The sequence below is a fragment of the Protobothrops mucrosquamatus genome, unplaced genomic scaffold, assembly GCF_001527695.2.
Source record: "Protobothrops mucrosquamatus isolate PMUCROS unplaced genomic scaffold, P.Mucros_1.0 scaffold5996, whole genome shotgun sequence".
Classification (NCBI taxonomy): domain Eukaryota; kingdom Metazoa; phylum Chordata; class Lepidosauria; order Squamata; family Viperidae; genus Protobothrops; species Protobothrops mucrosquamatus.
This window is the reverse complement of record NW_015391835.1, coordinates 16637-30660: the sequence shown is the minus strand read 5'-3', so window position 1 is coordinate 30660 and position 14024 is coordinate 16637. Positions and strand designations below refer to the sequence as shown.

Below are 14024 nucleotides of genomic sequence, written 5' to 3'. Positions count from 1 at the left end.
GATAAATAGATAAATAGATAGATAGATAGATAGATAGATAGATAGATAGATAGATAGATAGATAGGTAGATATAGACCCATGATAGACAGTAAATATGATAGGTAGGTAGGTAGGTAGGTAGGTAGATAGATAGATAGATACATAGATAGATACATAGATAGATACATAGATAGATATAGACCCATGATAGACAGTAAATATGATAGGAGGCAGGTAGGTAGGTAGGTAGGTAGGTAGGTAGATAGATAGATAGATAGATAGATAGATAGATAGATAGATAGATAGATAGATAGATAGATAGATAGATAGATAGATAGATAGATATAGACCCATGATAGACAGTAAATATGATAGGAGGTAGGCAGGTAGGCAGGCAGGCAGGCAGGCAGACAGATATAGACCCATGATAGACAGTAAATATGATAGGTAGGTAGGTAGGTAGGTAGGTAGATAGATAGACAGACAGACAAGATAGATAGATAGATAGATAGATAGATAGATAGATAGATAGATAGATAGATAGATAGATAGATAGATAGATAGATAGATAGATAGATAGATAGATAGATAGATAGACAGACAGACAGACAGATAGATAGATAGATAGATAGAGCCATTGCCCTGTGATCTGGCTGGTTTTGCCCTCCAGTCTGGCATCACCTGTGGACGCTCCCCATCCGTTCCTCTTACCTGCCAGGTGTGTTTGCCCCAACTCTCTTCTCCAAAGTCTACGGAAGGCTGGTCTGTGGGGAATGCCAGAACTTCACCCAGGAACTCCCCGGGCACTACGTCTGCCAGAGCTGTCACTTCGATTTGGTGAGCATGACCTTCCCAGGGGAAGCAACGCCTGCTCCATGTCAGCCCCGGATGAGAACTGAGGCCCCGAAGTCGGGCCCAGCCTTGGCACCTCCGCCCAACCGCCTGGGGATGGCAGTTCCCAGCTGGGCTGGGGAGGCTTGGATTTGTAGTCCCAACGCCCCTGAGGGTCTTAAGTTGGCATCCACCGGTCAGCTAAGAAGCAGAGGGCCTGCTGGGTTGTTTTGGGGGGTCAAAGGGGGTTTAGATGTGTGGCCTCTGACTGGGCATCCCTGACCCCCCCCTCTTCTGTCTTGGCAGATGGAGAACAACGGGACTCTGTACTACAGCCATATCGAGTGAGTATCCCTTGCTGGGAATTTTTATTTTATTTTATTTTATTTTATTTTTTATTATTTATTTTATTTTATTTATTTTATTTTATGTATTATTTTATTTATTATTTATTTTATTTTATTTTATTATTTATTTTATTTTATTATTTATTTTATTTTATTATTTATTTTATTTTATTATTTATTTTATTTTATTTTATTTATTTTATTATATTATTTATTTTATTTTATTTTATTATTTATTTTATTTTATTTTATTTATTATTTATTTTATTTTATTTTATTATTTATTTTATTTTATTATTTATTTTATTTTATTAATTATTTTATTTTATTATTTTCTTTTATATTTATTTTATTTTTATGTTATTTTTATTTTATTTTATATTTATTTTATTTTATTATTTTCTTTTCTTTTATTATTTTACTTATTATTTTCTTTTCTTTTATTATTTTATTTATTATTTTCTTTTCTTTTCTTTTATTATTTTCTTTTATTTTTCTTTTATTATTTTCTTTTCTTTTATTATTTTTTTTATTTCTTTTCTTTTATCTTATTTCTTTTTATTTTATTTTATTTTATTATTTTTATTTTATTTTATTATTTTCTTTTATATTTCTTTTCTTTTCTTTTTCTTTTCTTTTTATTATTTTCTTTTCTTTTATTATTTTTTTTATTTTTTTCTATAAAGCCCCTGGAGGCTTTCATGAAGAGACTGGACAGCCACTTGTCTGAAATGGTACATAGGGTCTCCTGCCTGAGCAGGGGGCTGGACTAGATGGCCTCCAAGGTCCCTTCCAACTCTGTTATTCTCTGTGTTGCTTTCTGTGTGGCAGACCCCTGGTCTACACGGTGTCTTTGATGCTCCCAGCCGCCTACTTCATCGGGCTCATCTTCACCCTGAAGACCCACTCCCACATCTACGACATCCACATCAGCGACTGTCACAGTAAGTTGTCTTGGCCTTGATGGCACCAGTCGCTAAACGAGGACTCCCAGTATCTTGGCTGCCTTAAGCCCTTCCTCGCTCATTGCGACCCCTTCCTTCTAAGGTGTGGTGAGCCCCCCCCCCACATTTCCTGGGTGCCAGGAGGGGTATTGTTCTTGAACTCCACGGAGTCCTCGGCTTACGACCACTTTTTTTTCCGTATTTTTATTGAGTTTAATCAAAATACGAAATGCACAGAAACACAAAGCAAAATGAAAATAACGGGGAAAAGGGGGAGGAAAAGTAGAACAGGAAAAAGTGACTATGCTGGTCAGAAGGTCGCAAAAGGAAGGGGATCACGTGACCGCAGGACACGGCAGCCGTCGTAAATAGGAGTCAGTTGGCAAGCGGCCTGAATTTTGATCACATGACTGTAGTGTGTGTGTATATGTGTGTGTGTGTGTGCGTGCTGCAACGGTCGTAAGTGTGAAAAGTGTGAGACTGGACAGCCATTTGTCTGAAATGGTATAGGGTTTCCTGCCTGGGCGGGGGGTTGGACTAGATGACCTCCAAGGTCCCTTCCACCTCGGTTATTCTGCTATTCTTTCTTTCTTTCTTTCTTTCTTTTCTTTCTTTCTTTCTTTTTCTTTCTTCTTTCCTTCCTTCCTTCCTTCCTTCTTCCCTCCCTCCCACCTTTCTCCATCACTGGAGATCTTTAAGAAGAGACTGGACAGCCATTTGTCTGAAATGGTATAGGGTTTCCTGCCTGGGTGGGGGGTTGGACTAGATGACCTCCAAGGTCCCTTCTAACTTTACTACTACTACTACTACTACTATTATGATGATGATGATGATGATGATGGAGGATCATCGCACAGTCAGCCAGATGTTTAGACTGGATTTGGCATTTTTGTTTACCTATCGAGTCCTCACCAAGGACTTGGGATAGGCAGATGTGGATTTTTATTATTATTATTATTATTATTATTAATTATTATTATTATTATTATTATTATTATTATTATTATTATTATTACTACTACTACTACTACTACTACTATTACTATTATTACTATTATTATTAAAACTGGTCATAAGTCACTTTTTTCAGTGTTGTTGCGACTTTGAACGGTCACTAAACAAACTGTCGTAAGTCAAGGACCGCTTGTACTTTTGGGGGCAGGGCCACACAGGTGTGTTGAAGTGACTCGTCCATCTTGAGCATCTCGAGCCAGACTTTCGTCCTGGCTCCACTTACGACCTCAGCCCTACCCTTCCTTAAACCCCGCCCCCCAAAAGCTCTCCCCTTCACTGTAGAAATAAACTTTTGGGGGTGCTGTTTATCGGTAAACTTTTCCTGGGGGGGGGGTCCATGTTGAGCCAGAGATGAAAGAAGCTGCAATCCAGCCCAGCCTGAGGAATCTTTTCCGGCTTCCTTGTAGTGCCCGGTCACCATCACAGCGCTGTGGTCCACTGGTCCCGCTGGAGAGCCGTGGTCATTCTCCTGGTGGCCACCCTAGGCATGTCCGCCTGTGCCGACCTGGCCACCGAGCACATCAGCCCCATTCTGAACAACTCCCCCGTCTCTCAGGTAACGAGGGAGGGGGCCCGTGGGGAGGGGGAGTCCCCGGGGTGCTTCTCCAGAAGGGGCCCAACTGGCGGGAGATCAGTGGGACCAGTTGCTGGGAAATCCGGGTCGTTTCCAGGTAAATAGATTACCTGTGGGGTCCCTGGTGCTCTCTCAGCTGGGTGGTTTTCTCGCAGACGTTTCATGACCCAACTAAGTAACGTTATCAGTTCTAGAAGGGAGTGGGGTATGTGGAGAGGAGGAGGAGGACTGTGGGGTCCCCGGTGGTCTCTGAGCTTGGTGGTTTTCTTGCAGACGTTTCATGAACCAATTAGGTAACATTATCAGTGCTAGAAGGGAGAGGGGTTTGCGGAGAGGAGGAGGAGGAGGAGGAGGAGGAGGAGGAGGACTATGGTGTCCTTTGTATTCTGTGAACTCAGCTGTTTGCTTGTAGACGTTTCGTGACCCAACTAAGTAACATCATCAGTGCCAGAGTATTAATCATTGCAACATCTGCAAAAAAACCACCAAGCTCAGCACCAAGGACCCCACAATAGTCCTCCTCCTCCTCCTCCTCCTCCTCCTCCTCCTCTCCACAAACCTCCCTCCCTTTCTAGCATTGATGATATTACCTAGTTGGGTCATGAAATGCCTGCAAGAAAACCACCAAGCTCAGAGAACACCAAGGATTCCACAGTCGTCGTCGTCGTCCTCCTCCTCCTCTCTGCAAACCCCACTCCCTTCCAGCATTGGCGATGTTACCTAGCTGGGTCACAAAACGTCTGCAAGGAAACCACCAAGCTCAGAGGACATCAAGAGCCCCACAATTCAATCCAGAGCTACAAAGATTCTCTTCGGTTGGTAACTTATTATTACTGTTAGTTGTCTGCAAAATTGTGGTGTGACGTCTGCTGAAAAAATCGCCATCTTGTCCAGCCCTTTGTTGAACGGTAGTGCTTGATCCTGGATGCCAAGGTGGATCTAACTTTGAACCCTTACCTTGTCCTCCCAGTACTTCATCGGGGTGACTGTGCTGGCCATGGTGCCCGAGATCCCAGAGTTGATCAACGGAATCCAGTTTGCCTTGCAGAACAATCTCAGCTTGAGGTAGGTGCCTCCTTCTACGAGGTTGTTGATCTGATAAGGACGGTTGTGATGTCCCCCTTTGAAGACCACCTTGGTCTTTTGAATGCATTTGTCTCTTGGCCTTGCAGTGGATCAATGTTTCTCCACCTTGGCCCCGTTGAGTAGACTTGAGCAATCAGAAGTAGATACGGAGAGGCTAAGGTTTATTAAGACCGTTAGATATTGATTCGCCTTTTCAGCTACATTTTCTCTTTTGCTCCGGTCTTCACAATGGAGTGCAAAGGTGGGAGGGGTGATGTCTAGGCGACCAAGGGTCAAGGCTACTCAAAGGAGAAGAGCACTGTTTCCATAACAAGAAGACTACTATGGGACAATGTGAACACTGACTGGACAAGGGTGAGGGAGTCTGTCGTTTGACTAAGCAAGCCTTCGTGCGGGAAAACCAGAGTTGGTTTTGCTTCTTCTGTGCCAATGTAAACTTTCAGTAAAGTATTATACTCTTCATAAAATCATGTTCCAGGAGTTTTTTTTTTTTCTGGAAATGCCAACTGGACAGCGGACAGATAATGGCTGCCCAACGGACTCACGGTAACCCCGAGTGACTTACAGAAATAAAACCCCCAATACAAACCCCAATAAACCAGTGATAACATTCAAACTAACCACTTGATGGGCTCCTATCGCCCTGGTGTGCCCAGGCCTGATGCAAAACCAGGTGTTCAGGGCCAGAATAACAAAGTTGGAAGGGACCTTGGAGGTCTTCTAGTCCAACCCCATGCTCAAGCAGGAGACTGTCTACAATTTCCACCAAATTGTTGTCCAATTTCCACCAAATTGTTGTCCAATCTCTTCTTTAAAATATCCAGTGTTGGAGCACCCACAACGTCTGTAGGTAGGCTGTTCCACTGATTAATTTTTCTCACTGTTAGGAAGTTTCTCCTTAATTCCAAGTTGCTTCTCTCCTTGATGAGTTTCCATCTGTTGCTTCTTGTCCTGCCTGCAGGCGCTTTGGAGAATATGTTGACTCCCCCTTCTTTGTGGCAGCCCCTGAGATACTGGAAGGCTGCTATCATGTCACCCTTCATCCTTCTCTTCCTTAAACTAGACATACCCAATTCCAGCAACCGTTCTTCATGTTTTAGCCTCCAGTCCCCTAATCATCTTTGTTGCTCTTCTCTGCACTCTTTCTAGAGCCTCAACATCTTTTTTTACATCGTGGTGACCAAAACTGGATACCATATTCCAAATGTGGCTTTTCTGGGAGAGTGTCAAAGCGCAGTGTCAATTTTGTCTCTGCAGGGATGATGTTCCATAGGGAGGGAGCCACCACGGAGAAGGCCCTTCTTGGTCCACCAGATGGACCTCCTTAAGAAAGGGGACCTGTAACATCCCCTGGCTCTCCACCTCTGGTGGGTTGGGTAGTTCTAACTTGGAAAAGACGGTCCGCCAAGTAATGGGTTCAAGTCCCCCATAAGCCACAGCAGCTGCCTGGTTGCTGTTAAGGCTGTCACTCACTCTCAGCTCGACCCGCCTTACAAATTTCCTTTTATGGGAAAAATAGATCTTAGGCTACCTATAGATATCAATGCATGCCCCATCAAAATGCGAAATATGGAAACGGTTGGGAACCCGGAAGGGTACAAATCCAGCTGGGGGATGTCCCTGCCCAAGCAGGGTCTCAGGTGGCAGGGGATGATGGGAAGCAAGCCCGTCCAATGTTTATGAGCTGTGCCTCACCCATGTCCTCCTCCTCTGTGTCCTTCTTTTGAAGCATTGAGATCGGGAACTGCATCGCGGTGCAAGTCTGCATGCTACAGATACCCATCCTGGTGCTCTTCGCCGTCTTCTACGTGAGTAAGAGAGGGAGGATCTGCGAGAGATCCACGGTCTTTCAGAGAGGGAGGCCCTGGAATGCCTGGAAATGGGGAAATGCCTGGAATGCCTGGAAATGGGGCCCATCTTTCTGAGTCAGTCTGGGTCTCTACTCTTGTCATCTTGGAAGAGGGGTACATTCCGGAGGAGCAAGAGACAGTGAGGTTCAGATAGTTTGTGTGTGAGAAAGAGGGTGAAGACGGGTCTTCCTCAATAGTTCCCAGAGTAAAAGCTTTATGAGATGTTGGCATGCTTTAGTTGGCAGTGTCTTTCTTGGTGTGGGGATTCTGACCTTCCCTCCCTTCCCCTTCCTTCCTTCCTTCCTCCCTCCCTCCCTCCCTCCCTCCCTCCCTGTAGTCTCAGGAGGGAGGGGCTGCATTCTAGAGGAGCAAGAGACAGTGAAGTTCAGATAGTTCGTGTGTGAGAAAGAGGGTGAAGACGGGTCCTCCTCAATAGTTCCCAGAATAAAAGCTTTATGAGATGTTAGCATGCTTTAGTTGGCAGCGTCTTTCTTGGTTTGGGGAGTATGACCTTCCCTCCCTTTCCCTTTCCTTCCTTCCTTCCTCCCTCCCTCTTTCCCTCTCTGGAGTCTCAGTAGGGAGGAGCTGCGTTCTAGAGGAGCAAGAGACAGTGAAATTCAGACAGTTTGTGTGTGAGAAAGAGAGTGAAGACGGCTCCTCCTCAATAGTTCCCAGAGTACACACTTTATGGTTGCGTTAGCGTGCTTTAGTTTGGCAAGATTCTGTCTATGGGTGAGGAAGAATAAAGAGATCTGCTTGGAAGAATGACAAGATGTCTGTCTTGGTTTTGGGAGCCCGACATCAATCTAGCCACGCTAAAGCATAATTTATACTCGTCTCGAGGGAGGTGGGAGTCGTCTTCTCTGTTTCGTCCCTTTCTTGTGCGTTCTTTTGTCCTTTTCCCCTCCCCTTTTCTTTTCTGGTTGTCAACTTATGACCATAACTGAGCCCCAGAATTAAGTCCTGGCAGTCATAAAGCAGGTTATAAAGTGACCTCACTTTAGAACCACAACCTGGTTTTCCCAGGCACGGTTGGTAAGTGGATGAAGCTAAAGAGCTGCCTGCCGAAGGGAGATGAAATCCACAGGGCCGGGCTGCAGAGAAGCTCAGATCCTTGTAGGGAAGGCAGCAGAGAAGGTTGCAAATGAGGATCACGTGATTGCAGTCATGTGACTGGGGGGGGCGCTGCGATAGTGATAGGTTTAGGTGGGGGGGAGTCCTGTGTCCCTTTGTTCAGCATCATCATAATTTTGAATAGTTTGTCTAATTAAAGTTGGGCAACTTTAATACAAAATATTGTAAAAGAAGGCCACTGGATTTCAGCCCTCGGTCCTTGGGGCTGCCTGTAGATTGATGCGTTCCTTTCCTTTGGAGCAGCCCACCGACTTCATCCTGGTCTTCAGCGACCTCCATGTCTACGCCAGCATGTTCAGCGTGGTCCTCATGAATTACATCTTTATGGATGGCAAGTGTGATTACTTCCAAGGTGAGAACTTTTCCAGAAAGAGATAAGAAAAGGACTGTGAGGTCCTTGGTGGTCTCTGAGCTTGGTGGCTTTCTTGCAGACGTTTGATGATCCAACTAGGGAACACCATCAGTGCTAAAAGGGAGAGTCTGTAAACCGCTTAGAGAGGGCTGTAAGGCACGGTGGAGCGATACATAAGTCTAAGCACTATTGCTAAATGGGAAAGAAGGAAAGAAGGAAGGAAGGAAGGAAGGAAGGAAGGAAGGAAGGAAGGAAAAGGGAGGGAGAGTGGGAGGGAAGGAAGGAGGGAGGGAGGAAGGAAAAGGAAGGGAGGGAAGGAGAGAGGGAAGGAAGGAAGGGCCGTGGTGGCGCAGTGGCTAGAATGCAGTATTGCAGGCAAACTCTGCTCACAGCCTGGAGTTTGATCCTGACTGGCTCAAGGTGGACTCAGCCTTCCATCCTGCCGAAATCTGTAAAATGAAGTCCCAGATTATTTGGGGGGGAGCAACAGGCTGATTCTGTAAACCACTGAAGCAGTATATAAGTCTAAGTGCTATTGCTAAAAAGGAAGGCAGGGAGGGAGGGAGGGAGGGAGGTTGGAAGGAAGGAAGGAAGGAAGGAAGGAAAAGGAAGGAAGGAAGGAAGGGAACAGCTGTGGTGGCATAGCAGTTAGAATGCAGTACTGCAAGCAATCTCTGCCCACTGCCAGCAGTTTGATCCTGACCATTTCAAGGTCGACTCAGCCTTCCGTCCTTCCCAGGTTGATAAAATAGGGACCCAGATTGTTGGGGGACAACAGGCTGACTCTGTAAACCGCTTAGAGAGGACTGAAAAGCCTGTGAAGCAGTACGTAAGTGCTATTGCTAAACGTATTTGAGATACTTCAGGCTGAGAACGGCTGCTCCAGTCACCCAATGTCCACGGCTGAGGAGGGGGCTACTTATCTCCTGTTAACTGTCCATGTTGTTGTCTCTCTCCCACCCAGGTACCGTGTTGGTGACGGTCTATTTCATCCTCCTGGCTGTGTATTATTTTGCCCCTTCTCCTGCTGGCTGCTGAGCCAACGGCTCCCCTGGGCTTCCGTATTCCTGCCTCCTGATATAGCAGTCGCTTCCCGCAAGCGCTTCTATCCGAGCAATGACTGTCTCGTAGGGAGGTGCTCGGGACAGACTTTAATGAGTATCCTTTTAGATTTATCTCCAAGGCAGCCATTGACCTTTTCCAGCTCATGAGCCTCTCGGGGGTCCTTCCTGTATCGAAAAGCTGTAGGAGCTGCAGAAGACGTTGGCCAACTCTTGGTGACCAACAAAGAGAGTTTCGGTGCAGTAAAGCAGCGATGTGGATGCCTCCGACGGACGAGCGTGCTGGTGTTTTTCAACACGGATTAAAGATGTGCTGCCGTTTCATTGTAGCTACCTCAAGCTTTTGTCGTGCGGCCCCCTGCTGCAGGCAAAGACACACACACACACCCCAAAGTCGAGAACCGCCCCTGATCATGAGACAGAGCATGAAATAAAGGAAGCCGATTTTGAACGTCGTCTTCGGAGTGCGTTGGTGATGGTATCTTTTGCTTCGTAGACATCGCGGGAGAATACTCTTGAAGACAGGTGTGTCCAACCTTGGCCACTTTACTACTTGGGGACTTGCAACAAGTCCTCAAGTCGTAAAGTGGCCAAGGTTGGAGACCCCTGCTCTAAGAGGCGATGTAGAATCAGCACGTCCTCCCACGGTCCATTTCTGTCATTCTGCAGGTAGTCCTCGATTTACGGCTGTAATTTGAGCGAGGAATTATGGTCGTATGTTGTGCTGGTTGTTAAGCTGGTTATCCCATTAAGAGAATAATGGAAGGTCAGTGTTGGAAGGGACCTTGGAGGTTTTCTAGTCCAAGCAGGAGACCCTATACCAATATCCAGTCTCTTCTTTAAAAGTTCCAAGTGTTGGAACACCCACAACTTCTGAAGCAAGTCGTTCCACTGATTGTTTACGCTGTCAGGAAATTTCTCCTTCGTTCTAGGTTTGGTTCTCTCCTCGATTAGTTTCCATCCGTTGCTTCTTGTCCTGCCTTCTGGTGCTTTGGAAAATAGTGTGACCTCCTCTTCTTTGTGGCAGCCCCTCAAATACAGGAACACTGCTGTCATGTCCCCTCTCATCCTTCTTTTCACTAGACTAGCCATACCCAATTGCAGTGAAAAGGCGGCCTTCAGAACTCATCCGTCTTGTCTACCAGTGAGTGAAGGGTTGTTTGATGAAGGGAGTGGAGTAATTTCTGTTGCTAAGTGAGACACGGTTTCATTGAATTTTGCCCAGTTATGCAACCGTTCTTGCTGGTTGTGAAGCAAATCGTTGCGGTTGTTAGTCACACGGTCATTAAGCGAATCCGGCTTCCCCCATTGGCTTTGCTTGTCAGACGGTTGCAAAAGGGGATCAAGTGACCCCAGGACGCAGCAACCGTCATAAATACAGGTCAGTTGCCCAGAGTTCGAATTTTGATCACGCGACACTGGGGACGCTGCAACGGTCATCAGTGTGAAAAACGTCAGTTGCTTTTTTCAGTGCTGCTGCGACCTTGACCCATCCTTAAACGAATGGTTGTAAAGAGAGGAGTACATGCACACACGAGACATCCCCCCCAAAATGCCACTTCCCCCCAGCCTCACCGGTTCCAGAAACGGGCAGCATTCCAGCCGCAAAGACAACTGTGAACAACAACCAGCAAGAGTTTTCAAGGATATTTTTTAAAAAAACAAACAAATCGGAACCCTCATTTCTCAAGCTACGGTTTGATGCAGGTTAGTGTGAACATTTTACAGCATTAATTCCAACAAACATTCAGAACCACAATCAAGACAAAAGAGAGGGTTTTAATTTTTTCCAGCATTTTTTTTTTTTTAAAAAGGCAAGTACTCTCCAGAGCGATACAGGTCGTCCTCGCCTTAACGACCACAACCCAAAGGTCAAAACTTCTGTTCACTAAGTGAGACATTTGTTAAAGTGAGTTTTGCCCCATTTTATGTCCTTCCTTGCCTCAGTTGTGAAGTGAATCACTGCAGTTAAGTTAGTAACCCGGTTAAGTGAAGCTGGCTTCTCCACGGATGTTTGCTTGTCAGGAGGTCGCAAAACGGGGATTCCCACGAGTTCCTCCGGGACGCTGCAACCGTCATAAATATGAATCTGTAAATAAGTGTCTGAATTTTGATCACAATCACATGTTGGGGAATGCCGCGACGGTCGTAACTATGAAAACGGTCACAAGTCACTTTTCCCCCCCGTGTCATCGTAACTTTGAACGCTAAGTGAACTGTCATAAGTCGAGGACTTAACCTGTACTGGGACTTTTTGCTCATACGTGAGACGCACCCGCGATGACGCGACCTTTCCGGAGAATGACAACCTGGCAATCAAAACACTCTTTTCGAGAGAACATCCCCCATCCGATTGGAAGGACGTTTCAAAATTTTATTTTTTTAAATAAAAAATAATAACCGAAGCAAAAACTTCAAACAAAGGCCAGTTGGTAGGAAGAGAAATTAATTGCCGATACAGCTACAGCACTGAACGTAGATCCCTCCCCGCCCGTTTACACACACAAGCACACTTGCAACGGGTGTGGGTGTGTGTAAAACAGCGTTATCTTGACGATTCTTATTTTTTGGAATAATTCTTCTCGTTTGGGGTGTTGCTAGGAAAGGCAACTTAGCAAGGATTTTTTCCAGGTCACATCGACAAAACTCAGACTGGGGCATTTGGGTAGGAAAGGGCAACAAAGGACACACACACACCCCTTTTACACAATTGCAAGGGGCAGCCCCCATTGTCGCTCTCCGTAAAAGGACCACCGAGAAACGACAAAAGCGGGGCTGGGGTTCCTCCGATTCCCTGCCGGGAAGCAGGAAAACGGCCTCACCAGATTCCAGAGGGAGGCGAGGCCAGTCCGCGGTGCGCTGACCGCAGGAATACCACCTCTTACGAAAGGGGAAGTCGAGGCCCGAAACAGGAAGGCCATTACCGGATCCTCGCCTTACACGACTACAAGCGTGCAGCAAAACCCAGTACAGGTAGTTCTCAACTTACAACCACGAGCCCCAAATTTCCGTGGCTTAAGGGAGACATTTAACAAACGGGTTTCCCCCGTTTTACGACCGTTCCCGCTACAGTGGTTAAGTGAGTCACGTAGTCACCCCGTGGACTTTGCTTGTCGGGACGTCAAAAAAAGGGGATTCACATGAGAGTTAATGGGAGTTAAGTTGTCAAGTGGGGAATCCTGCAACGGTCATTAAACGTGAAAAAACAGTCGAGTCGCTTTTTTCCCCATTGCCTTTGGTCACTTCCGCACGGTCACTAAACGAACTGCGCTCAAGCCGAGGGCTGCCTGCACAAATCGTCTGAGCGACAGCAGCTTTTCGTTCATGATGTATTTTTATAGGTCTCCATAAATTAAAAATTTTTAAAAAAAGAAGCAGAGTTTAATAAATTCTCAAATCAATATAGAAAAAAAAAATATAGGCAGCGGGAAAGGCATCCAAAGTACTTGGCGTGTAAGGCTGGAGAAGCGGAGGGGGGACGCTTTGGGCCTTCTCCTCCTCCACCTAGTCCGGGGTGTGTTCTCCGCAGGACCACGGAGAGGAAACGAGAACGGGCGAGGGATGGAGGGAGGGGAGGGATGGGGGGGGAGGGAGAAAGGACTTTTTTTCTTTTTTTAAATTAGCGCGCCGGCCTGCGGGACGTTTCATTTCAAGCGTTCGATGAGCCCCTGCGTCAGTCCGAGGTGCAGAAGCTGAGATCGGCTGAGGTTGGCTAAATGGGGGTAAAAGATCAGCAGCTTCTCCCAAGAGAGTTCCAGCAGGCTGGGCACCACCAGCCACATCTTAAAGAGAGAGCCAGTCCGTCTGTTCCGGTGAATGTCCACCACGCCTCCGTGGACGTACATGCAGCCGGCCTGCGGAAAAAAGGAAAAGAAAAAAAATGCGGTCAGGACCGGGTCTCGCAAAGCTTCTAAGCCCCTGCCTGATCTTTTCTGGCAGCCCCCCAAGAATAGAAGAGAGAATGGCATCATTGGGAGGGACCTCAGAGGTCTTCTAGTCCAGCCCCCTGCTCAGGGAGGAAGCCCTATACAATTTCAGACAAATGGCTGTCCAGTCTCTTCCTAAACACTTGCAGTGTTGGAGCATTCACCGCTTCTGGAGGCAGGTTGTTCCACTGGTTAATTGTTCTCACTGCCAGGAAGTTTCTCCTTAGTTCTAGGTTGCTTCTCTCCTTGATTAGTTTCCATCCGTTGCTTCTCGTCCTGCCTTCAGGCGCTTTTGGGGAATAGCTTGACTCCCTCTTCTTTGGGGCAGCCCCTGAGATACTGGAAGGCTGCTATCATGTCCCCCCTCGTCCTTCTCTTCATTAAACTAGACAGACCCAATTCCAGCAACCGTTCCTTATATGTTTTAGCCTCCAGTCCCCTGATCATCCTTGTTGCTCTTCTCTGCACTCTTTCCAGAGTCTCAACATCTTTTTTACATCGTGGTGACCAAAACTAGACGCCGTATTCCAAGTGTGGCCTTACCAATGGAAGCTCTGAGGGGTCTAAAGCAGTGTTTCCCAATCTGGACATTTTTTAAGATGTGTGGACTTCAACTCTCAGAATTCCCCAGCCGGTCTGGAGACCCCAGGGTGACAGGGAGCCCACCAAGGGGTCAGGGTGATGGCTGTCCCCAGGAGGGTGGGGTGGGGGGCAACCTCTTACCGGAGTGACAGCAGCACAGTGGAAATAAACGGGCTCGGGCATCAAGGCGGGCAGTTTCACCCACTGGAACGTCTGCAGGCTCAGTCTCCAGATGTCGCCCAGGATCACCTCTCCATTGTATCCCCCGCAGACAAAGACATCTGAGAGAAGACCGGAGGGTATTTTTTCCCCATCAGTAGGTCAATCATGGGATGAGGAATTA

General features: G+C 46.5%; 2 protein-coding genes across 2 annotated transcripts in view; one reads left to right on the top strand and one right to left on the bottom strand.

Moving 5' to 3' along the window:
- LOC107300038 (putative cation exchanger C521.04c) overlaps positions 1–9150 on the top strand; it is a gene marked incomplete at its 5' end in the record, with an annotated part of 16661 nt that extends 7511 nt beyond the window's left edge. Inside the window, 8 exons of the mRNA XM_015829381.1 lie at positions 699–817; positions 1118–1155; positions 1990–2102; positions 3524–3672; positions 4661–4755; positions 6506–6584; positions 8004–8112; positions 9077–9150. Of these exons, the coding sequence (XP_015684867.1) occupies positions 699–817; positions 1118–1155; positions 1990–2102; positions 3524–3672; positions 4661–4755; positions 6506–6584; positions 8004–8112; positions 9077–9150 (776 nt within the window). The remainder of the gene's footprint in view (positions 1–698; positions 818–1117; positions 1156–1989; positions 2103–3523; positions 3673–4660; positions 4756–6505; positions 6585–8003; positions 8113–9076) is intronic.
- Positions 9151–12817: 3667 nt separating this feature from the next.
- KLHDC10 (kelch domain containing 10) overlaps positions 12818–14024 on the bottom strand; it is a 17080-nt gene continuing 15873 nt past the window's right edge. The window contains exons 6-7 of the mRNA XM_015829379.1: positions 13823–13962; positions 12818–13027 (exon numbers count right to left, since the gene is read on the bottom strand). Coding sequence (XP_015684865.1) covers positions 12818–13027; positions 13823–13962 — 350 coding nt within the window. The remainder of the gene's footprint in view (positions 13028–13822; positions 13963–14024) is intronic.